General features: G+C 31.0%; 2 protein-coding genes across 3 annotated transcripts; one reads left to right on the top strand and one right to left on the bottom strand.

Annotated features, from left to right (window-relative positions):
• The first annotated feature begins 1394 nt into the window (after nucleotides 1-1394).
• On the top strand, nucleotides 1395-14459 carry LOC148276146 (general odorant-binding protein 19d-like). Of its 2 annotated transcripts, XM_088234714.1 has the most exons (6): nucleotides 1395-1541; nucleotides 3558-3725; nucleotides 6794-6914; nucleotides 8992-9074; nucleotides 11120-11225; nucleotides 12805-14459. In XM_088234714.1, the coding sequence occupies exons 1-5, from the start codon at nucleotides 1410-1412 to the stop codon at nucleotides 11189-11191; spliced, it is 576 nt and encodes a 191-aa protein (XP_088090840.1). In that variant the 5' UTR covers nucleotides 1395-1409; the 3' UTR covers nucleotides 11192-11225; nucleotides 12805-14459. The 2 variants fall into 2 exon arrangements, with proteins under 2 accessions (XP_088090840.1, XP_088090841.1); XM_088234715.1 differs by lacking the exon at nucleotides 11120-11225.
• On the bottom strand, nucleotides 13243-25632 carry LOC148276145 (uncharacterized). Its single transcript, XM_088234712.1, has 5 exons — nucleotides 25260-25632; nucleotides 21970-22118; nucleotides 20184-20259; nucleotides 19551-19760; nucleotides 13243-19192 (listed from the first exon to the last, which is right to left on the bottom strand). The coding sequence occupies exons 1-5, from the start codon at nucleotides 25554-25556 to the stop codon at nucleotides 19091-19093; spliced, it is 834 nt and encodes a 277-aa protein (XP_088090838.1). The 5' UTR covers nucleotides 25557-25632; the 3' UTR covers nucleotides 13243-19090.
• Between the last annotated feature and the right edge of the window lie 1027 nt (nucleotides 25633-26659).

Here is a 26659-nt window from a genome sequence, read left to right as displayed (position 1 = left end):
AAAGTGAAAATCATTTTGGTACACAATCAGCAAAATCAGAGTAGTTTCAATATATTCATTAATGATTCAAATAATATATATTATTTTAGAAAATATGTGCCTACAGGGTGAGATGGCATACGAGTACAGGTCTGTGTGCAAATTAGAACCAGAATCCTAAACTGGACTGTTTTTGACTCGATGGCTGCTCACAGGTAAAAACCCTGAGAAAGGAAATAATTTGGAGAAAAGTGCATCTCGTAGTGTAGCGGTTAGCGCGTTCGCCTTCCATGCTTGAAGTTCTGGGTTCGATTCTTGGAAGGTTCGATATGAAATGCATGAAATAAATTAATTAATAGTGCCACATATAAGCAAAGAACATAATATTTATGTATAATATTATTATTTTTTTTTAAATGCAGAATTTTGGAAAAAAAATCATCAAAGCCAACATGAACATGATCACAATACCAGAGAAAATTTACAAATGAGACTCCCATTTAGAAAAAAGGCGAAGTCTCAAAATTCAATTTTATAAGGCAATAAAAATATGTTATGATAGAAAAAAACCTTTAAAAAGAAAAATAAAAATCGAATTTCAAACAGAAGGTTAAGAAATATGTTACAATATTTTGAGTTTGTCCAACTGCTGGTAGACAAAAGACAGGATTTCACCCCTTAGGGAGCCATTAAAATCAACAATTTTCAACAGAGATGAAGAACATTTTAGAGAAGGGAATATGTCAGTCCAGGCATGGCTGGTTTAATTGGCCACTTTACACACTGTATAACATTCACAATTTTGCTTGAATATCTATATTTCTTCAATTCTTTCGTCAGTTTATTTTAGTACAGTTGAAAGGCTGAAACCCTTATTGTTGTGAAAAGATTCATTTGATCGAATTATTCGTCGTTACCTAGTATGTAATGTGAAATAATTCGATCAAATGAATCTCTTCACAACAATACAGGTTTCAGCTCTTTAACTTCACTAAAATCAACAGATGGAAGAATCGAAGAAACATTGATGTTCAAACACATAACAAAAATGGCGAACGTTACGCAGTGTGTAAAGTGGCCATTTAAACCAGCCAATGACAGGCCATAAGCCCTGTTAATGCCCGAACTTCCATATTCCCTTATCTAAAATGTTCTTTATCTCTGTTGTAATTTGTTGATAAGAAATATGTGTTCAACAATTTATAATAAAATATACGTAGGTACATTGTTATTATTAGAGTACACATAAAAATATGTTTATGTATGCCTTATCAAGATTCAAAATAAAAAAATTGAGAAAAAATATTTGCACTGACTAAATCAAAAATAATACCTACGCCAATGAACTCACACAGAATTAAATTACATATAAGCTACACAAAAAATCTGTTCTCTTCAAAAATCAATCCTGACATATTGCAATGCAATAGATGTGTATAGAGATAGCAAATAAAAACTGTACTTGTACCTACCTGACCAACAGTGTAACTGCCATGGGAAAGGCCATAACTATTTTGCACATTGTGGTACTTATGCTAAGTAAAAGCATAATTTACGCCGAGGTATGAAAAATTTATAAAATCGTACATTATATTATTTATTGATTCGGCTTTAACATTGCGAAATAAAATACTTATAACTATAATTGTAAATGGAAGGATTTGTTAATCTGAATCTATACAATATTGCTCAAAAGAAATTCAAATGGCCTCATACTATGGTGTTTTATTTTTAAAAAAGATGAAATCATTGCGCTAACGCTGATTTTTGCATTTATTTATTTATTTATATTTTTACAATTTTGTATTATTTTTTTTATACAGAATAATGTTCCCTCACTGGGGTTGTCCCGTGCCGAGGGAAACATTTTACAATAAGCATAATGAAACGTACCTTAAATTGGTTATTTAACATAGGTAACATAATAATAAAATAAAAACGTAATTAATATAATTAACTTGATTATGCCTTAAATTAGTTTTTTTTTTTTTTCTTTTTTTTTATGAAAAAAAAATATTTGCGTTCTTATGATTTACCCAAATATTTAATTTGGAGGGCCATTTTCAACGAGTTGTAAATAACTAACTATTGGAAAATGGAATTGAGTTGGGGTAGAGTGGGATTCGAACCACGGACCTTTGGTCCGTGAGTCCGAGACAATAGCCTCATGACCACAACGCGATATCTTTATTTAACATAGAAATATTTGCGTTCTTATGATTTACCCAAATATTTAATTTGGAGGGCCATTTTCAACGAGTTGTAAATAACTAACTATTGGAAAATGGAATTGAGTTGGGGTAGAGTGGGATTCGAACCACGGACCTTTGGTCCGTGAGTCCGAGACAATAGCCTCATGACCACAACGCGATATCTTTATTTAACATAGTTAACATAATAATAAAATATAATTAACCTAATTATCGACGTAAAACATAATAAGCAAAATAAATTGAAATAGTTTTAAAAAACTTAATAAATTCACAGAGACTTGTAGACTAAATTTAAAAGCAAATGAAGATTTGCTATTTGCTATTTACCTATTTGGCTTGATCCACTCGTCGATCCGTGCGCAACCCACCTCTACTATCTATTTCTCAATAGCAATTTTATATTGTAAGTACTTGATAATTGTCCTTATGGACAATGTAAGTAGATTAAAAGATAATATTCGTTATTTTCGTAAAAATGTTTTACGTAAAGTATTTTGACAAAATAATAATTAAGTAAATACAAAAAAAAAATAGTTATTTATGTTATTGTTTTATACATATTTTGATTACAGTTAGGGACGGGTTATGGTGAATCAATAATTTTTAAAGAGGTCATTAAATTTTTTAATTGATATTTAAATTCACACTGCCTTTCTAAAAAATATAAAAACTCTTGTAAAAACGCTCGGAAAGGGACATTACACTTCAAATGGATTTCAGTACACGACAGTTTCTTTTATTTTTCAGCATTGACAAAGGAAAGTCGTGTTCTGAAACCGATCGCCATATAGTAAAATAATTTAACATGGAAAGTTACAAACTAGTTACTGCTTTAAACATTAATTTTAATAAATAATAAAAAACCTTATTAAATTTCATTAAAACTGTATTTAAATTAAACAAAGAATTAAAATATTATAGTAAAATTTGAAGCGCTTATACTTTAGGGTGGCGGAAATTTAATAGCTTTGACCAAAGTCTCAGGAGTGGGCCGTCTTCCTCGATTTCTGCATCCGTCAATATTAGCATCGTAAACCGTTTTAGCTATTCGTTCATTGTCTATTTGCTCTATACGTTTTAACCAACACAGAACTCCTTTCTTGATGTTGTCGATAATGCTTATCTCAGCCTTTACATACGATATACGAGTAATGTACAGACCTCGACATTATTTGTGCACCTATGTTGTTAATACATACATACTTCAATTTGAAGACTAATTGAAAAATTTTCAGGACAGTATCATCGTAGAATATTTATAATTAATGGGAAAATTCATTAATTAGCAATGTACGTTATGTCAATAATAATAAAATACTTAAAAAATTTTAAACCTTAATTTTTAATTCTTTCTTTAAATTTTAGGGTGCTGAAGAATATGCCAGCCCCGGTCCAATTAATCTGGGTAGTGCCGAGTGTTTAGAGCTGATCAAGGCTCCCGATACAGATATCCAAAATATTCAAGACTATGTGCCTCCAGTGACAAGGGAAGGGAAGTGTCTACTAGCCTGCATGTACAAAAAAATTCAAATTGTAAGCGGTACATATTAAACCATCGTAATATCTGTCCTGTTTTCCCTATTCTCCGCTATCCTGAAATTTTATAAATATTTTTTTAAATTTTATATTTATACCAAACGACAGGTTCATTAAATTAATTTATAGGATTGTTATATTAACATTCATTAATTAATAAGACATACGAAATATGTTGAAAATAATGTTAAACAAAATACAACAAAAATATCGATGTTTTCCTAAAGAGACAAGTCGGTAAGTTTCATCTATCGAAAAGTGAGCTAATCATTCATTTTTTGTATAACTGTCTTCGCTGAACGAACACATCAACCGAACTATCTTTGGATACATAATTTTAAAACCTAAGCATTCTTACGTATTATGTACAAGGCTAAGGTACTCGGAAAAATCGTTTTTGTTTGTCTTGGAAATGGGATGTTCGATCACTTATTTTGGTTTATTACCTTTATGAGTCCAATCACCATAGTTGCAAAGTTCAAGAACAATGGCGCGTGATAACTACTTTTAACTACAGTGTGGATATTTGTTAAGGATATTCCATCTTTCCTGCATTCTGCTTCAAGATTATGGCGTTGTAAACTGAAAAATTGGCACTGAAATAACAGATGTTCGACACTTTGTGAAGAAATATCATCGCATGGACAATAGTCATCATTCCTTAATTTAAACCTATATAGGTAACTTCTCATAGCTCAGTGTCTGGTAAAAATTTGGGTCGTTTCGAAAGTACTTTGGTGATGACGACGGAAGTTTTTGCATCAACCAGCGTTGGGAAAAACATTTTAGTGATTTAACCTGAAAAAAAAGCGCGGTAATGATCCTCCCAACGCTTCTGCGTATTTTGTTTTATACAGCGTTTAGCAAAGCTAAGGGGAAATTCTGAGAAGAAAGGTGCCGTTCTTTTACAAGTTGCGGCTCTTGCTCGTTCATCCGCTCTCTCATCTCCTACGATACCAGCATGTCCTCTTATCCAGCATATTTTATTTGAATGATCATCCCTCTTTTTTTAGATGCTTAATGATGCTTTGACTCTGAATATCTACAATTAATGGATTCACCGACCGAGTATCACTTATAGCTTGAACACCCGAACAACAATCTAATAATATTTTTGCAATAACCCACCTCTCTGGTGGTTTTTTTAAATAACCATTCGATAGTGTCTCTTATTGCGAGTAGTTCAGCCTGAAAAACTGAGCAGAAATCGTCTAATTTAAATGTTCTGCCTGGTAATTCTTTATCACTCTCAAAAGGAACAAACGCCGCTCCCACTTTACCGTCGAGCAGGCTACCATCCGGAAAGATTCTTATTTCATTGAGAGCATAAGGAGGTATATCTTTGTCAAGTAAAATAATACTTTCGGGAACTCTTTCGCATGGGTTAGGTAAATCGAAATAGTTTGCAGTTCCTTATTAAATATTGAGTTACTTTAGGATTTCTACATCCTTCGACACAAAGATGTTAAAATATTGCGTTGGTGATTAGTCATAAGCACACCAAACGCAGCGCATCTTGATCATTTGTTGCATGATGTAAGGTGATCAAGCTTACGCTTCAAGTTCCAGTCCAGAGACAAGGGAATATTGCAGCGTAAAACCACCTTTGAAATCAACATTTCACCTCTACCTTGCCAGGAATCCAGCCTGAGACCTGAAGCATGGTAGGAGAATGACCCGACCACTATCACTACGAGGTGAACATACCTCCATTCGGTTTTTACTAGAGGGGATTCATTCGAATAAAAATAAATGCATTCAATTACTAATTCATTCGAATGAAAGTCCGAATGCAGTAATTCATTCAAATTATTTAGTCATTGGTTGAATGGATTGATTATTTCAAAAAAAAATTATGTTTGGCGTCCAAGGAGGCGGGGGTGAACTTTATCATAAAATATTGAGCAATCAGAGAAGAATTGAGCTAAGAGAAATTAAATACGAAAAATGTTTTCTTACACGCGGTAAAAATTAGAGCATTCAATTGTACCGTGAAGTTTCTCAAAAATCTATGAAAATGAACTTCTTTGAAACGTTACAGGTTCACGCAAACGTGAGTTAAAAATAACTGATCAATTAGAGCGTTGTGATAGATTTCCAGTTTCCGGGCAGCCATGTTTTTCGACGTTTAGCGCGTTTAACGGGGTTCTACTTTTAAATGTTAATTCACGGACTTGAACTCGTGACGTCACAGGCGGTGATATTTCCAAATGACAAAACTTTTAAAAAATGCGTAGTTTGATAGTCTATTATCGATACGTAACATCTTATCAACATCTTATCTCTAATTAAACTCAAACAACTATATTTTATTTTATGTAACTTAATTATAACTTATGGCATAATAGGATGGGGAGGCACTAATAAATCGATATTAAAACCTCTCGAATCTGCTCAAAAATCAATCATTAAAATAATGTTTAAAAAGCCCTTTAGGTACCCCAGCGTCAAGTTATTTGAGGAATTTGAGATCTTAGATATAAAGCAATTATCTATGTTTAGAATAATAATATTTGTGAAAGTAAATTATTCAATCAAATCCCAAAAAAAACACTCCCACACTACCAGAAGTCAAACTAGAGGATGGGTCATGGGGTCTATCACAAACTCTGAATTCGGGCAAAGAAATTTCAGGTTTCTGGCCCCCAAAATATTCAATATGTTACCCAAAGATTGCAAAAAAACCATGACCCAGATTCAATTTAATAAATTTGTAAAAAAATGGTTACTGGGTTTAGGTCGAGATAAATCGGAAAATTTACTCAAAATACATTCCTAAATAATAAATTAATATTGTATAACTGCATAGTAAATTATGTAGGTAGTAATGTTATTGTTTATTTTTGCATAAAAATGTCTGCCTTAAAACAGGTTGTACCAAGTTAGGCAGACTAGATATGATCCAGAGAAATCTATTACCTAAGTGTGTATGTAGTAGATAAAGTAATTGTTATTTTTGTTAATAAACTATTATTAACTGATTATTATTATTGTCAAATAAAATAATTTAATAAAACCACGGAACTTCCTCATTATTTAACAAGAAACATGTTTATACTTCACAGATATCTCCAGAGGGACGCTATAGTTCAGACGGCGTTGTAGCGATGGCAGCATATATGTTTGAATCTCAACCAAAAGTAATGGAAAAAGTAACAGAAATTATGGATTACTGTAAACAAGAAGGTAATTATTTAACTACCGTCTTAATGTAAATGCTTCAATAAATCTAAACTGGTGATAAGTAGTTCTTTGTAAAGATAATATAAACCAAAAACTGAGACAACGAATGGTCAAATGTTATATTATTATATTATAGTCTGTCTTACTGTACGGTGTAGAGACTGTACGGTGTCATTTTTCTTTATTTCTTCGTAAAATTATGCCTTCGGTAATTCTTTATAAAAAAAATTGAAATATTTTATTTAAGACCTTTTTTATAGAATTGTTTTCTCTTTTTTTAAAAAGAAGATAATTCTGGTTGTAATATTAAATTTGTAACAATATCTTATTTACGTTTTTATTACCATCATACCTGCCCTTGTCGGTACCGGTAACCGGTAGAAATAAAGGAAAATGTCACAAAAATGTATGTGATTTAAAATGCTTGTATTTCTTTTCAAAAACAGAAAAACAAGATTTAGCTTAGGCCACTTTTATGTTCAATGTATTATCTTCAAATTGTTTCAAAAAAATTTAGTTCAATACTTAGTCTTTATATGAAAACCCAGATATCAAAGTTTAGTCTAAATTTCAAATGGCGTAATCTGCCGGTATAAAAGTAATTATATTTTAGTTCCATTAAACTTTTAAGTACATTTTTTTATGGAAATACCTTTAAAAAATATTGTTTTTATCTAATTTATGTTTTTTTATTTTTTTATTATTGCGCGATTTAAAAAAAAACATTCGTTTTAAAATGGCAAAGTCATGCGTGCGTTTTACCAGACTACAGCCTTAAAGTTAATATTATAAACCGCCTTAAAGCATTCGAAATGTGGATTCACCGTAGAATGTCAAGAATATGCCATACTTCAGTTTGTCGTGAAGGAAAAGATCGAGGGAAATAGAGGGTCGGAAAAAAACAGCGTTCCTGGGCCCCGATTACAAAGGGAAGTTAACAGGGTTATCTTCGACTGTCTATAAAGAAAAATCGATAGTTGTGTACGAAAATGAGTATATTTGCATGAACATTTAAAGTATCTTCATCGGTAACATATAATTGAACATATTCAAAAGAGAAAAATGTATGCATATTCTGATTTTCATACGCAAAACTTAATTTTACTTCGTAGATAAAATTGAAGATAAATTTTAACTTCCTATCAGAAAACGTACCCTGGCTTCGAAACATGGACCAGGATTAGAACTGTGGGGGAGCTGGGCCTCGATTATGATGGGAAAATAAAGACGTCATACCTTCACCTTGAGGGTATAGTTGAAGATAAATTCCCTCTAGCGATTATAAAAACATACTACCCCACATTTAAGTTTTGGGTAGGTACATCGATATGAATCAAGGGTACTAACTGATACGTTAATAAAACGAACGCCTAGATGTGAAAGTAATGTCGCTAGGTTCTCTGTTATTAACAAATAAGAGTATCTAGGCGTCAGACACATATTATATGCGTCAGAAAATTACCACTCTAAAAAAATATTTAGTTATTATATTTTTTCCATCTGTTTTACTATATTTCCGAGTATATGTATCGAGACGTTATAGGAGCCGGCTTTGTAGTAAATCGGTAGATACATACAGACGATCGTTAAGCGTACCGTCTAGGTGATTTCCAAAAGTCATCCAAAATTCATGTTCAAGCAGCGAGCATTTTTTGCTTGAATTGGGATTTATAGGAGTTTATAATCGCATTTAATTGAGTACTTTTTATTACAGAAGCCTATTTAAAACATAAATGAGAACTATTTTAAATGTTAATGACGTAAGGAACGCGGACTAATTGTTTGCGGTCATTCCATTAGCTGGTTTCGATCATATGATGTCGATATGACAAGTAGGTAGAACATACCGAGGTAAGATACAGATAGTACAGAAGTTAAGTATACCATCTCGATAAATACAGATGAAGATAGCGTTCATAATCGAGGCACTGGTTTGGACAGCCCTGGGGTGCTATTCTGAACCACTCTCGCAGCACGAGAAAGCAGTGTTTCTCGTGCCACGAGAGTGGTTCAGAATAGCACCCCGTTGTAGAATATTAATTTGGACTGCGGAAGTCTAATCCAATTGGACATGTTCTAGTGGAAAGTATTGAGGACGACGAAGAAGGATGCGAAGTCGCTGTGGCTTTATTCTCTTGTATCACTGCTAAAGATCGCGAAGAGGTAATTAATTATTTACTTTGATTGCATAACGCATTGATTGAACGTAATTATGCAAAAAGCAGCCAGTTCACAATTTTGAAAAACATTGGTGTTGATGTTATGGGGTGCCGTTAGATCAATTCTATGTTCTGCTAAAAACAGCCAGGCTTTTTTTTAATCCGCTAAGTCTCTATATTGAGGCTTGACAGCAGGTGGGATAGAGGGGATATGGAAAGACGTAATGAAAAATACACCACAACACCAAACCAATTGAGAAGAAAATATTTCTTAGATTTCTTTATTGCAACTGGCGGGAATCGAACCCGCGACGCCAGTTTCACAGTTAGCTGTCTAACCAACTGCGCCATGGCGCCTGCCTTGATACAAAAAACCATAGAATTATACATAATTCTATGGAAAAACTGTAAGTAATAATCACCTTCTAAAAATTGAGTTGATCACAAAAACAGCATTTCTCAATTTGCAAAAATACCCACGGCACTAGAAAAATCTTGCAGTATAAATGCAGATGGGAAGATTAACTTATTGATTTGGGGTTTATTTTGTAGAATTTGTATTTATACTTTTGATATAAAATTAAACATTGATTTGAGTCAATTGAACACTTTATTATATTTTTAAAGGATTAAAACAAATTTTTTGTGACAATTGTTTCGCCTTGTTAGGGCATTTTTAAATAAATGTCGAAATCGTTTGAAACCGCAATCGTTTGAAAATACAAGGCGAAACAATTGTCACGAAATTTTTGTTTTTACATTTCAAAAATAAAATAATTATTCAATAGGCTCAAATCAGTGTTTGATTTTTATATTAAAAAGGAAGATTATTCCTACAGAAATCTAGTTCTCTTAAATAAATGAAAGTGGGTAAATACATGGGTATTTTAATTTTATAAATACATGAATTAAAAAATATAGCTGAAAGAAAAAAAAATGTTTTAATACGGAATGTCATCTCATACATACAAAGCTTGCATGAGATATCATTCAATATTAAATTTGGCTGTTTTCTGCTAAATGCACATCTTAGGTTGCGTGGTCAGCCAGACTATAAAAATAATTCAAACTGGTCAAATACAAAGTTAAATTATTTTTTGCATTAAAAAAACGAATGTACGCATTATTTATGATTTGTCAAAGTAAAAAACATTCCAACTAGTGGGTAAATTTGATTATTTACTCATTTTACAAAAGTGCTTAAAAGAGATAATTCTCAGTTTCACTTTTCTATGGCTAGCTGCTTTCTGCATAACTACGATTAATAGGGAAATATCACATTTTTTAAGTAATAAAGCTCTATAAAATACTGTTTAGTAAAAAAAATTTTTTGCTAATTATTAGTTGGTAGCATAAAAAATACTTTTTAAATTGTAATTTTGAATTCGCGCAAAAACGGTCATTCCATTGGCCACGCCCCTAATACGTCACGATTCATGTTTATTTGTTCCTGCCATTGAAATTTGTGTGGAACAATTTCATGAATCTTGACGTCAAAACAACCAAGGCCAAACACGTCGCGTTTTTCTACCAACACATTTTTATTGAATTTCTTTTTTACATTCATGTAGGAAAACATTTCTCTACAATATCCATATTGATTTTGAAAATACAATTAATTATTTTAAATCCATTTCATATATTTTTATCGGTAATCGTAGTATGTGATATTTCCCTATTACGGTTGTTTAAAACTTGTAAATAACATTAAATAAAAATATACCGTGTGTAAATATCTTACATATCATTTTTAATTTGGGTATTTAGCTGTTTCTATGATTAACCTAAAATCGTCAGGGTTCAATTCCTAACATCGTTAAAACTGCGAAAACACCGGATATTTCATAGTCACTGAACAACACCCGAAGCGTACAACTATTGTGTCTTTATGAAAGAAATTATGATATATGCACCTATTGGGAAGAGCTAAGAAAATGTTGATAAGATTGTCATTTAAATTTGAGTGAATTTAATGAATTAAGGTAGAAAAATCATTATAATACCTATGTTCATTCTTTAAATCTCTTTTTTTTAAATTGCCTGATTCAGGAATTGAACCAGGGAAATTCCAATGACCAGCCAGGTACTCAGCCAAGCGAGATAGGCACTTTGGTGCTTTGAGGGTAAAATTGAGGAACCCCCATTACACATTATAGTAAGTTATCGTAATATCTGTACCTTAAAGGATACACCACGACAGTGTTGCCACCTTGTCATTTACATTCACTCTCCAAGCACAAGAGTTATACCCGTATGCAGATACAAAAGTTTTGTCTCTGCCTCTCTCATTAGTCTCTAGTTCTGTCTCTCTCATTAGTCTCTTTTTTTGGAGAGTTACAATGATAACATTTACTAGATGTGTAAAAGTAAATATGTTTAGAGTTTTACAAAAACATGTACTTTTTATGAAATTTATGAATAAAAAATTTAAAAAAACATTTCCGCTAAAAAAAAATTAAAATCCGTCAAATTCCCGTCAAAACTAACACGGATTTCCGCGAGATGTTCCGCTGAATTTGACTACCTTTTTTTATGAACTAAAATAACTACACGGCACTATTTTTTTTTTGTTAAATTTTCATGTTCACTCTTAAAATTAAATTAACATCATCATCATCATTATTCACTTCCGCACCTAATGGCGCATAAGGCACTGAGTTAGTATAGAAATCGCAACGTATCTTGATCATATTTGTTACATGAAAGTAAGATGATCAATCTTACGTTTCAGGTGCCAGTCCAGGGACTATGAAATATTCAAGTGTATAAACTTTTTTTTAAATAAATATTTCATTTCAACCATGTCCGAAATCAAACCCGAGACCTCTTGCATGGTAGGCAAATGCGATGACCAATACACCACGAGCAAATTAAATTAAACTGCAATAAAATTATTAAAGTTAGACTAAATCCTCTTCATCTTCACTTTCTGCCGCCGCCGCCATTGTTGGTCATCAAACTCAAATGTCACAGATGGTAGTAATTCCGAAGTTAGTTACTTTTTATTTTATACATATATTTTTCCTTCAATTCCACCAAAAGTTCTGTCATCTTGAAAATCCCATCAAATACGAAATTATCCCACCTCGAGGGCGCTCCAATCCGCTAGATATGACGGAAAATCCGTCAAGATCACAACACTACACCACAGGAGTCACAACAAACAAGATTTTGTGATTGTGCAATTTCAAAAACTTTTGAACCAAATGAGATAATTTCAACCTATACAGAACTTTCAATGTAAAATAACATTTTTTTATAATAATAGTACTTATTAAAATAGCGTATCTGGGACTCGCACTTACGATTTTTATTTCAACTTAAAAAGCATTTTTATGGTGAAAGTGAATTGTGGTGTTTTATTCACTTATAAAATAGCTTATTGTGATAAATTTGCATTTTTAACTTCAAAACAGCAAAAGGTGGACTTCGGTGTTTTATCCTCTAAGATACAGATATTAAAATACGAAATGATTTTTCTATCTTAATTTACTATACTATTGTTTGCGTCAGTGGTAACAAAACTAACCTTTTAACTTATTAATTATTTAGGAGTTTACTTTGCGGCTTGACATCACTAAAATAGTCAAATTAAAAGAGCGTTTAAAGCACAATAAAAAAATATATCAGATTTACTACAAACAAAAAAATAACCCACAAAAGCTTGACCTGTTTATGGGTAGCTACTTACTACCTATTACTTTTTTTTGCTAACTTTATTTTTTCTTTCTTAGTCAAATTCAAAAAACGATGAAAATGGGGGAACAGAAGCAGAAATGAGGTAAAAGCATTCCAAATTTGAAGCTCCTGCACTTATCATTTAATATATTTTAAAATTACATTTAAACCTAATCATCGGGATTGTAGAACAATGACGCATGTGGTTTTTTTTTCACGTGAGAGCGGTTCGATTTTTTAAAATATTTTATGTCACAACTTGAAAAGTGCAAAATTGTATCATTTGATACTTGGGTATGTATGTATATTTTTTTCAAACCTGGAAAAAAAACTTTTACAACTTTTTCAATATCAAATATAAAAGAAAGACTATGTCCCATTTTTCACACATCCGTTGTTTCACTACGATCCCGATGAAACGAATTTTATAAATACAGTTTATAGGAATTTGTCAAATGAACTAGCTTTACATAAAATAACAAAAATAAAGTATATTTGTGAACACAGTGTATTTATTTTGAAAAATGATTACAATGTTAAGTTATTTACAATAAACATGTAGATGATATAAAAATATGGTTTTGTTCAGTTGAAACTAAAAATATTCTCAAATAAATTATGAATAGTGACATAATATGCATATGTACATTAATAACACAATTTACATTTTTTCCACATAAACAATTTTGCAAGCATGTTTTGAATCCTTAAAAAAAACTGTATTTGAGTTGTCCCACTATGATTCCCAGGGTGCGATGCGAACAAATCAGGTACCTTGGTGGCCATGGAACATCACTAAAATGTAAAATAAGAAACAGGGTGGCCGAAGAACATGGCTCTACAAGCAGGCATTGAATTTTAGACCGTAAAGATGTGGCTCCATGTTGTTGGCACTTTGCAAAGATTAATCCTCAAAGGAGGAGAATAGTTTATATTTCTAGTTTTAGTTTTAAATTAACTATACAAAATTTTGGGAGTACTGATTTTTAAAAAACCTGTTTAGGCCCCTGGTATCGCATAAGATACATATATATCGACGGTCCCCACAGGTACAATCGAATCTGCATTTTGAGAGGTTTACAGAAGAGCAAAAACAAAGCTTAATATTTTTTTAAGTAGCTATCAGATACTGTAGAATTTCAAAACATGTGTCTATTGAAAAACAAGACACTTGTTTGGCAATTCTAGAACTAAATGATTCGAAATGATAAGTTTTGTTTAAGTTAGGCCGACGATATGTACTTTAGATTCTCGTTTTATAAAAGGAAAGGTAATTGAAGCTAGTTTACATGAAATACTACCGTTACAACATTGCAATTTGTAACTGTCAAAATATCAATGAGAAAATATTCCGGTACGCGGTTCATTCAATATTTTAATGTCATAAAATCTCTTTATTATATTTTCTATTGATTAATGACGAAGGCATGTTATATATTTAAAAGTATACATTAGAAGTATAGACATTTTAGTAAGGGCTTCTATGACAAGTTTTATTTTTGTTTTTGTTTGAAGATAAAAGGATGTATTATATTAAATCTGAAATTTATTATAATACATCCTGTCCTTCCCAAACTAGACTTTTTAAATGTGATATAATTATGTTAATTACGAATACAAAAAAATTAAGAAAATTAACTTTTTTTTTTTAATGTCATCCTGATCGAAGATGTTAAATGCCCGCTTCCCACACCACCACACTATTCATATAAATCACCCCAAGTACATTTATCCCCCAGTTGACCTAACAACTTTTTTTTATCATTGTAATAACAATAGATGCTTACGTTTCACATACATATTTGACAATTTAGAAAACAAAACCATACAAATTAATAATTGCTGCACAAAATGCGTTTTATAGTCACATGCATTTGGCACAAGATCATTCTATCCAGTGTATTTTATATCCACTTTAACAAACCAAAATAGTCATTTAAAAATTTAAAAATTTTCAAATTCAATTTTGGTAGTCGATCAGCTTCACACCCCAATGATTCGTGTTTAAAGTTTTTTTTTTAACTTCGAAAAATAATTTACTGGCATTAGTTGATTTATGGCATTCAAGAAATGTTTTAATTGGAAAACAAATATGCTCCCAACAATGAAAACGGGCACATGAAATAAGTTATTTCCTAAAAGTGCTAAAATATTATGTAGATATATTACGTTGGCTGTTTCTGGCACAAATTGTTAGCAACAAATTTTCGAAAAGTGAGATTTCTTCATGACTGGCATCAAATAATCTTTTCGTTTAAAAAGTAAATATAAATATTTTGTATTTTATGAATGCAAAAAAGAATGTTTTTATAATATTCTACTTGTGGTTTTATTTAAATAGTGGATTTGGCATGAGCTTTAACCTTAAAAAATGCAATATTTCACAATTAGTGAAATGTTAGTTAACAATCTATGCCAGAAACCTGACGATTAGATTTAAATATGGCTGCCAAGTATGTCATAAAAAGCATTGCTTTTACAGCGTGTTGTATTTACTGACCAATAAGTAACCATCACCTAATAAAAACAGTGCAGAACTAAACAAAATTATGAAAATTACATCTTTATTTATGTATATCATATATGAAGGTTGCTCAACAAGAATGTGGTCACTAACAAATAACTATTTTACAGGAGAGTAAAACAAAAATAAAAACTTTATTTGTGGGAAACTGAGTTCATGTACTAAATAAAGCAGGTTTTCAATTCATCTAGTATGTATTTTTACACACAATCACAAAAAATAAACAAAAACATCTACATCATATATTTTTGAAAATCCCTTCTTGAACTGACGAAAATGAGCTTGTTGCAACAATCATCGCACTTAACTGTTTTTTTTGCCAAAGTTATTTCCTACAATTTTGAAGGCAGGATGCCACATTCTGTTAGTTTTTAATATTCCTTTTTATTGAAATCATTCGAGTGAAAAAAATGGCATTAATATCTCAAAAATGCGATGAGCCCGTTTTAGCCGTGTACCCTTCATATATCAACCCCTTTATATAAAGTATCATTACTAACATATAAAAATAACTTATGGATTTCAAATTCAAAGTCATATAACAAATAGTTTTATTGACTGTCGACAAAACCTAGACTAACATAAATAAACATCTAATTGTGGTAAGGTCTGGATTAAAACTTTAACTCCTGATTATAATAGGAAATTAAGAGATTTACTGGTAATTATTAATACAGTCAATTTAATTTTTTGATCAATATTTAAATGACTTTTTTAACAGTAACACAATTAGTACTATTAACTGAGAAAAGTAACAAAAAAATATGTACAAATACTGACATTTTAGGATGAAATATTTGAGTTAACCATACGAAAAAACACTGGCAAATATTTTCTGAAATATTGCAGTTCTATTAAGACACAATGTTTAATTGTGTTGAAGGAAGCAATAACGTGATATTTTTTAAAGATTATTTTTAAATACGATTTTCAAGCTGAATATAATATTATATTCTCAAATGTTTTTACATTGTATTAGTAAATTAAAGGAAACACCAATATAATGAATTAATCAAGATATTGAAGTATGTGGGCCTCTACAATAGGAAGTTAACAGAGTTATCTTCAACTATCTATAACGTAAAATCCAATTTTCTGTATTAAATACAGAATATTCATATGTATATATTTTTGAAACATGTTGAATTACAGGTTACTGACAAGGTTTGTTAAAATTTTCATACAAATACGCACAGTTTCATAAAGAAAATTTGATTTTACTTTATAGACACCTCTGTAATTAGGGCCCTGGTTATGAGAAAATAGCAAAGAATACTTTTTCAACTCCATACTTATTATATTGCATGGTATTCATTTAAACAATATTATTATACAGACTAGTGAATTGTAATTAAAGACTAGTGAATTATAATTAATATAAAACACTTCCTACCATACTACCGATTTATATATTCAAAATAAATATAAAATGTTATTCTTAAAATAAAATTAATATAACAGAGACAAAGTATTATATGATTGTATTCTCATACTAAATGGTGTCATAAAATTACTATGTTGGTATGTATTAAAACGATAATTTTCAGTTGTATCTAAATCAAATAAACAAAGTCTTGTAGTTATTGTTTTTAATTGGGCATCAATTTTTAAATACAACTCATCTTTATTTGAACACTTTTCGACTACAATTTATTATCATGTTATTGTAGATTGAACTGACCATAAACAATATATTTTTTATACTCAGTTTTTAAATTTTGCTTAAGTTCAACATTTGAATGAGATCCTATTTATGCCTGTGAACGCAGCCTTACTCAGGGAAAAAATTAAGAATATTTAAAAAAAATAAACATCACCAAATAAATAAGAAAACGCAGTATAAAATCAAAGCAAATTGGCCGTTGTTTTTTTCACAAACTGTTAAAAATTTGAGCATTTAATTGTACGATATACATAATAATATGTTTTTAAGATAAAAAGTTGGTGGTTTATTCAATTTTCATCGAGATATAATCCGAATAACTTTAAAAAATGGCATTAGGTTTTATGTTTTTTTTTTAACTGAGTTAATAAAAAAAATTTAAAAAAGAGATTCATATTTTTGGCTCTAGAGACATACTAATAATACTTCTTGTATTGCGTAAGTTTGGCGTACTCAGGAGAATTATTACTATGTATTCATGTTTTTTAAAAAATTGTATTTTAATACAAATATTATGTTTTGTTTAATTTACCAATAGATCAAATAAATGTTATTTTATTTCAACTGAATACAATCATGCTCCTATTTTATTGTTATTTTTTACCAAATAATGAAAACCTTAAAATAGTTTTTTTTTATTGTATTTTACCAACGCATTTAAAAATCAATTATCTTACCTGAAATGACAACATATTACATTTGATTTGCTAAATTTGAAGCTTTGTACCGTATTATAAAATGACCTCATGACCTCATGATAAATTATAAATAAGTTTATATCATATTTAAGTATTGTAGAGTTCAAATGTAAAGAAAATATTGCCCATCCATTTGAGATCCAAATAACTTTAAGAGTTAACCATCTTCATATTATTTAGAATTAACACACAAATATTCAAGAGCAGATTTGATAAACATATTGATAAAGAAACATTGCGGGTGTTCAGAATTATTTTACTCACCAAAATTGCAAAATAGGATGGGATTAAATGGGTTAGTACATTCACGTATTTCCAATCTCACCTGTTGGCATGTGAGCATTCTTTCGCTTGGTGTAACAAAATCTAATAGGCTGATTACAGCTATGATAATCTGTTAATATATAATCGTGTTTTGTTTACGTAACTCCTGTGCTTGTACATAATTTTTCAAACAAACCATCACGTTGTTTTCCCAAGGCAGAGACGAAAGAAAGCTGTATCACGCTGTATTTGCATACACCTCGCTTCCCCTGTACTTATTCAACTTCTCATGCACAAACGACAATTAATACAACTTTTGACATGTTTTTCTCGGTCTTCCTTGTTTTCTGCATCCATCAACATTCGCATCGTTAATCTCTTTAGCCGTTCTATCGCTGGCCATTCTCTCTGCATGTCCAAACCAACGCAGCACTCCAGCTTGATTTTGTCAATAATGCTTCTCTTACTTACATAGTACACGGATCTCAACATTTGTGCACCTATCGTACATAAATTTACCACACATTCGCCTGAGAAATCGGATTTCGACAGCATTCAGCCTACTTTCATTCTTGTTTTTCCAATTACATACACCCCTCCCATACATAAGGGGCGGTGCCAGAACTTCATTGTAAACTGCCAAAAAAATTACAAAATGTGGATTGAAAACTAGTACATAGATTTGTAAACTTTAGTAAGTACATAACTGCACGGACTAAGATCAGCGATGATTGTTTTAATTTGCAGAAAAAACACACCGTATATACTTGGGTAAACAAAACAAACTAAAAATCATAACATAAATACAAAATTAATGTCAAAATCTTAACTAAATAATATACATAAGTAGTGGTTATGAACTAAGCGGGTTGAATTTAATGAATACCAAATTCCAAAGTGCAAACAAAAAAATTATTATGCAACAAATTAAAATATATTTCTCTGGGATGACGGACAATGAGAAATAATTTATATTAGTAAAAAATACATGTGTCGGTTTTAAATGTTGGAAAAATAACCTTACACAGCGAGTTACAAAGAAAAAGAAGTACTCATCAATGTGTATGAAAACCTAATCATAAATCAGTCATTCAATTAAAGGTATACCTTTTTCCATGTAAGGAATATCTTTACATTACATAAACAGCCTTAATCAGATAGCTCAGCACAAAGTTCTCTTCGGACGAGTGTTTTTATATGCTGTCATAGCTGTTGGGATTGGGGTTAGGACCTGGCCCAGGGTTGGTACTTTGCGCAGGAGGCTTGAAGCCATTTGATACGAAGGCCATACCATCCTAAAAGAAACAAATATTCAGTATTTTTAATACGCTTACAAATACTAAAGCACAAATTGAGAAAATCAATAAATTGCCGAAAACGACAAGGTACATTTTATTTAAGTATTTCGATCATGTTACATGATCAGTCTTACACTTCCGGTGCCAGTACAGGAACAATGAAATAGTGCAGATCACACCTTATTCAAGATTTTTACACGAAAGCAGCCATCAAGTCAAAAACACTCGCCTGGACACAGAAAGGTTTGGTCATTTCTTCATTACAATCTTACTAATATTTCCTTAATGTTTGTCTAGACAGACTCATTTATATTGGTCAGTCCTGTTGGAACAGATGATGATTTAAAAAATTTACCTTGACAAGATTGGGCAATTCCCGCCAGAAACTCAAATTTGGGATGATTTCAATACCCTGAGCACCCATCAGGAAACGCTTCACTAGACATCCGGCTATCAAGTATACAAGCGCCAGTACGAACACGACTATCAGCAGAGTAGTGCCGAGGGAATGGTGCGTGGCGCCGCCACCGAATGCACACGCTTTCGGAGAGTACAAAGTCAGCAGCTGAAAAAAATTAACAACAAATAAGATTCATCCTTCATACTTGCCTACAAATATTTCATCATCATAAGTTAATGTGTGCGAGCCTTTTCTCCACATTAAAAAACAGCTGTTATTTTTAATTAATTAGGTTTTTTTCATATATGTATCTTTTGATATATATATTTTAGTTTTTTAATATAAATTTTTGACTAACTATTCTTTTGACCAGTCTATTTTTTGGTTGGCTGGAAAATATTGCTTTTAGAAATAAGTTCGCCAAAGTACTTATTCTTTGTATTTGAAGATTTCAATAAAATAAATATTTCTTTACTAAAAAAATAATTGTTTACATTCAATAATTTCTTAAGCCATAATAACATTAAAAAAAACATTCAAATATCAAATACTGGCCTGACACAATAAATACAGTAAATATATTCATACCAAATTACTAGGATTTGGATCAGTGACAGCCAGGGTATTGCCTCCCTTCACGCAAACCAACAAAATTGTTGTGACTCTGAAAGGCAAAGGGAACATATTTTTTTCAAATGAAATTATTTTAATTTTATGAGGTTTTTGCACTTAATAATGTTTATTTTAGTTATATTAATATATAAACACAATTCATAAAATAGAATAAGAATAATAAAACTAAAAATCTTTCACCTTTATGTGAACACCAATAATGACAATGTTTTTTATTGAAAATGTTAAATAGATTGAAATTAATGCAATGTATTAAAATTTTCATTCAGTTTAATAAGATTTAATTCAAAATAGATATAATTTATACAATTTGATAATTTAACTTAAATATTAATAATTTATAAACAGTCTCGTACTTATAAGTTTTTAATGTATATTTTATGTACAATAATTTTAGGAATAATAGTTATATCATCAATAAATTATATTAAATTAATAAGGGTATTAAATAATTTAAAATAAATGTGAGAAACATAATATTAGAGGTATGGTTTTTATTTTTTAATACTTTTATACATGGATTAACAATACAATTGCGCACTATTGTAATGGACATGCAATCCAAGTCCATAAATTACGAATCAGATCACAAAACGTAAATAAAGTAACAAAAGGGTGGATGAAAAGTTTTGGAAAGCTACACTTAAAGGGACAGCTCCTGATTTTACGGACTTTCCTCTTAGTTTTTTATAAAGGAAAAATTAGAAGCAGGACTCTGCAACTCTAGGAGGAATGTTATTTGAACGAAACCACAGAACAGGTAACCAAAATATTCTTCAATTCTATTTTTGATGGCATTGATTTTAGGAAAAAGCAATGAGCTTCAAACTCACACAAATCCTGAAAAATGAGCTAAGCATGGGCGGGTTTATGAGCTACCTGCACTGATTTAAACATTCCGAGATCAACAGCTGTTCATAATTAAACCTCTTAAGATGTTCCCCTATTTGTGATGTGTCATTGACCCCTTTTCTGAATATGACCTGTAGGCGCGATCCAGAAGCGTCAGTGAAGATATAAGACTCAATAACTTATCACAAGGGGTAGTATTTTAGATGGTTAGAATAGTGAGGGCAATAAGAACAATAAATGACAACAGGACACAAAATGCCGTGATCTCTTCTAGCGATTTAAAAAAATATTTATTTATTATTATTTTATTTATTATTTATCATGCTATTCATTGCATTTAGCCGGCGGTTGGCAAGCCAAACGTCAAGAAAAGCAGTCGCCATAGTAATTGTAATTTAATTTTTACTTTTTTGTATTAGATTTATTTATTTAAAACACACACTTTTACAGAAAAATATACAATCTAAGTTGACTTATAAGATATGGATTTATCAAAAAGACAATTTCAAAAAGTACAGTGTAAACATATTTATAAAGCCAAACAATAATATTTATATACTATATATTTACTAAATCGGCACTGCTAAACAAGTCATATAGACTGATTCTCAGCAGCGCTGTATGTATTGGATGTGTTTAATTTAAAGATAAATATGGCAATAGGTAAAAATAAATTCCTTCTCGTTCCAGCTGACATGGGTAAATCAACTTAATTTAAAATGGAAGGCCTTCTGATGTCTATCAATAGTTTGGCTTCTCTTGAATACTTGACTACATTTACATAAAATAAACAAATATATAGTCCTTGTCTACAGACATTTGGACATACTCAAAAGATATTATTGATTAAATAAAACAATTGCATTAGTGCCATTGACAATCTACTTACGTGTTCAAATCTACATTATAGACAATAGAGTTTCCACTTTCACCAGATACAAAAGATACTGTATTTATGGAACCACGGTCAATATATCCACCATCTATTGCTGTATATGTATTGTTTACATTGTGCATTTCAATTTTCCGTAAACAAACCTGCAAGCAAATGTCATAATGCAACCTCTACAAAAAACCTGACACAACGTAGTCATAGAAAATAATAGTTTTCAAATAAACAGTACTAACCGAATTACGTAATTATTATTGATATTTAAAGCATTAACTTTGTGGTCAAACATTTGACTGAATGTTATTAAATATTTGTATATAACCACTTACAGACTTTTCTACTTCGTTTAATTAGTGCCCTGATGAAGAGGCGGGTGTGTCTCGAAACCGATGGACATAGAAAAATTGGTAAGTGGTTATATACAAATATTTAATAACATTTAGTATGAAGTATTTTTTTTTTTCAACTTTTCGTACAATCTCTATATTTTGCCGCCAAATAGTTAAATCAGCCACTCAACTGAGCTGCTGGGCTATTCATTAAATGCTATCATTGAACTGAATGGCTATGCCGTTTGCTGAATGAACGCTTAACGAAAGGGTTGAACTTCGCTTGGCGTCTTTAATTTGAATACAATAATAATTATTTTATTTTGAAATTAATTTTATCATGTGGAGTAAGGTTACGCTGATAGGTTGGGTTAAGTTTAATAATAAAATAAATCGTTTTTTTACTTACATAATAACTAGTCAATAACTTAATAAGTTAAGTAAAAAAACCTATAATTTTTTTATCATTAAACTTAACCCAACCTATCCTAACCTAACTCGATGGCTTTTGGTTCGGCTTTTTCCGGAGGGTTAGCTTTCAACCAGCCAACACGTTGAATGTTGAGCTAACTGAATTTAAAAAAATAATTAAATCATTTCAAAAACTTTTATAAAAATTTTAATGAGGCAGTTCAGTGGTTTTTTTAATATTTTTATTATTACTAAGCCAAATATATCATATTATTAGCGCTATTAAGTTTTGTGTTTCTGTTTTATGCGGTGGATATTCTAAAAAACGCAAAAAAAAACATTTAAAAATAGTTTTAATAAAATAAAGTATTTTGCAATGTCACAGGTTCACATGAACACGTGCTCACAATAACCAATTGATTATAGTGTTGTGATATATTTCCAGTTTACGAGTAGCAGCGTCGTAGCTAGAGTCATGAGCGCCCCTGGCAATATTTGAATTTTGCGCCCCCTGAGACTTATTTTCTAGGAAGAGAAAGAGAAAAGAAGGCTGCGGGTCTGCAAAGTGCGCTCCCTGAGGTTAACGCCCCAGTGCCTCGATTATGAACGCTATCTTCATCTGTATATATCGAGACAGTATACTTAACTTCTGTACTATTTGTATCTTATCTCGGTATGTTCTACCTACTTGTCATATCGACATCATATGATCGAAACAAGCCAATTGAATGACAGCAAACAATTAGTCCGCGTTCCTTACGTCATTAACATTTCAAATAGTTCTTATTTATAGTTGAAATAAGCTTCTGTAATAAAAAGCGCTCACTTCAAAGCGATTATAAACTCCAATAAATCCCAATTCAAACAAAAAATGCTCACATGAACATGAATTTTGTCTGACTTTTGGAAATCACCTAGACGGTACGCTTAACGATCATTTGTATGTATCTACCGATTTACTACAAAGCCGGCTCCTTAAACGTCTCGATACATACACTCGGAAAGATAGTAAAACAGATGGAAAAAATATAATAACTAAATAATTTTTTTAGAGTGGTAATTTTCTAACGCCTAGATACTCTTATTTGTTAATAGGACAGAATCTAGCAACATTATTTTCACATCTAGGCCTTCGTTTTATTAAAGTGACAGTTATGTCGGACTTTAATTCGACTTCAAAGTTTACCAATTTCTCTCTCATATTTTTAATAGGCTTTTAAGAAATAAAGTTCCAACCTCAAAACGATTAAAATTTTTAATAAATCATAATTAAAGGAAAAATTGCTCGGTGGAACAAATTTTTTTGACACTTTTAATGCGTAGATAAACGTATCGGGGGGTTTTAGACCCGTCGGTATAAAACTATGTACTTAATTCAAAACTTGATGGTATCGGTACTAAACCTTTGTAGTCGGTCGGGAGACTTTTATCTTCAACTATGACGTCATACTGAAGCTATGTCATTTTAGAGCTTAGATATGTGTATCGTGACGTACGCTTCCCTTTGATTCATATCGATGTACCTACCCAAAATTTTAAGGTGGGGGGTCGGTAGTATGTCTTTATAATCGCTAGAGGGAATTTATCTTCAACTATACCGTCAAGGTGAAGGTATGACGTCTTTATCTTCCCATCATAATCGAGGCCCTGGTAGGCCAGACCCCAGCTGCCAAGTAGCCATGATTTTCAATGAGTGGTGCAATTTTAAATTGCAAAACTTTGAAAAATCATAGCGATAAATTATTATTAATGATGCATAAAAACTGGCTAGCAAATAAAAAGTTTAAAAAACCACTGAACATTCTTATTAAGCCTCATATTTAATATATTGGACCATATCCGAAGAAATGGTAATTTGGTAAGCAATGGTGTTGATTTATGTTAGTTTAGAAGTCTTCTTTTTCTATTATTTTATTTTCATTATCTTTATATTTAATTAGTCTCGTAATATAGTCGACCTCGTGGTGTAATGGTCAGCACCTTTGCCTACCGTTCAAGAGGTCTCGGGTTCGATTCCCGACATGGCTGATATGAAATATTTATTTAAAAGGATGTTTTTACTCTAGAGTATTTCATAATCCCTGGACAGGTACCTGAAGCGTAAGACTGATCATCATACCTTTATGTAACAAAAATGATCAAGATATGCTGCAATTGGTGTACCAATGCAGTTCCCTATGCACCATTAGGTGTGGAAAGGGAATGATGATGATAGTTATATTTATTTTCTTCTTTACCTTTACATCTATAATACATGTATAATGTTTCAAAATATGCATAAAAATAAACGAAAATTCAAACTTAATTAACAATCACATAAAATTACTGCTGTAAAGAGACCTTGAGATATACCTAAAAATGTTGGCACTATTAAAAAAAAACTTTTTACATTTTATTATTTACGCATTTATCATACAATATATTTTCGAACGGTAAATAAAAACTATTATAAATTTACTATTCTCAGCACGAAAAAAGATAGACCAAAACAAAGTATTGCTATATTTGTGGGTAGTTTTGCGTCTTAGAAAATGTAGGTATTCTCACCGATGTTGATTGGCATTCATTCTTCACGGAATCGTTGAATTGAAATTTGAAAGCTTTACAGGGATGGAAATAGTAAAATATCATGTCCCACCCTTTAACATCGTTAGTCCGACTTATGGAAGTTGCGTAAACATTATTATCATTAGAGTCGTCAAGATCAACAGCTGTACCGTTTTCATATTCGCACCTGCAAGGACCTTTTTTCACGCAAGTGTCAGAATTCCCCGAAACAAAACAAATGTACAAAATTAAACATTGGAATAAAATTTGCATTCTATGTTTAGTAAAATACGCCATATTCTCACGAAAAATGCCAAATACAAAACCGTCAATGACAATGACAATAAGTGACAATATGAACTAGTATTGTCATGTAAATAAAAATTAAATGATTCTAGTATTGCCTTTAGAAATAAAATATTTAACGGCTACTTACGGATAAAAATAATATACACGTTTTTCAGGGCCAGACCATGAAACTTCAGAGGAACATTCCTCATCGTAAGTTTTTTTTTAAATCTTAATAAAAAAATCCAAAAATTAAAAAAATATATATATGATCTCAAAATGGAGTAAATCTTTAATTTCTTGGACAGAAATCCCTTCCGTAAACCCGTACCCCTCTCCGACAAAAAAAATGTGATAAAAACGTATTTGACCAACGAAGCGATACGCACCAGACGCGGACAATGGAAGCTGCTGGGTAGGAGAGGGGTAGGGATTGTGGATGGATTGTGGAGGGAATGCTTGTCTGAGAAATTAAGGATTTAGTACATTTTGAGATTACGATTTTTTTTATTTTTTTTTTATGACTTTTTGGAAAAAAAATAGGATTTTTTCAAAGCTTACCGTGAGGAATGTTCTTCTAAAGTTTGGCGATCTGGCCTTGAAAAACTGTTTATGATTGAATTCCTTGTTTATGATTATTCCTTGTTTATGTTTATGATTATGAAAGTACTTGTTTATGATTGAATTCCAAAACTGAACATTTTTAATATTCAAATATTGGATTTAATTACAAAGGTACCTTGGTACTTGTTTGTGGTTGAATTCCAAAATATGAAATAATATTTTTTCAAATAAATAATTATTTTTGCAAATGTCAAACTTTAAGCTCCTTACCGGCAATAGTGCATTCTGGGTAAGAATTCATTTTCCAAAAATGTCTCGAATGTCGGTTAAAAGTTTTTAAACATTATCAAAAATCAAGAAATTGTTAGGAACTTAATCAATTCAGTATCCATTAAAACTAATTGATGTTTGTAAACGTTAAAATAGAAACATTTATAATTTACAAAAAAACAACATTCTAAATTTTTTTTGGAATGAGCATTTCAGTCGAATGCAACCCTGGAAAATCGATGAAAACACATGTGTGCTTCTTACGTTTTTTCTACTCA

The sequence above is a fragment of the Micrasema longulum genome, unplaced genomic scaffold (assembly GCF_059751315.1).
Source record: "Micrasema longulum isolate JH-2025_06_02 unplaced genomic scaffold, ASM5975131v1 h1tg001268l, whole genome shotgun sequence".
Lineage (NCBI taxonomy): Eukaryota > Metazoa > Arthropoda > Insecta > Trichoptera > Brachycentridae > Micrasema > Micrasema longulum.
The sequence above is the reverse complement of the archived record's forward strand: the minus strand, read 5'-3'. Positions and strand labels throughout refer to the sequence as shown.

Bases quoted from the DNA above. Each gene is read 5' to 3' on its own strand.
- LOC148276146 (XM_088234714.1), top strand. From the start codon at position 1,410: ATGTGTATAGAGATAGCAAATAAAAACTGTACTTGTACCTACCTGACC. The intron at 1,542-3,557 runs GTATGAAAAATT...TTTAAATTTTAG, and splicing joins AAAGCATAATTTACGCCGAG to GGTGCTGAAGAATATGCCAG. The intron at 9,075-11,119 runs GTAATTAATTAT...TGCCTGATTCAG, and splicing joins CTGCTAAAGATCGCGAAGAG to GAATTGAACCAGGGAAATTC.
- LOC148276145 (XM_088234712.1), bottom strand. From the start codon at position 25,556: ATGGCGTATTTTACTAAACATAGAATGCAAATTTTATTCCAATGTTTA. The intron at 22,119-25,259 runs GTGAGAATACCT...ATTTGCTTGCAG, and splicing joins ATGAATGCCAATCAACATCG to GTTTGTTTACGGAAAATTGA. The intron at 20,260-21,969 runs GTAAGTAGATTG...TTTGCCTTTCAG, and splicing joins TATAATGTAGATTTGAACAC to AGTCACAACAATTTTGTTGG.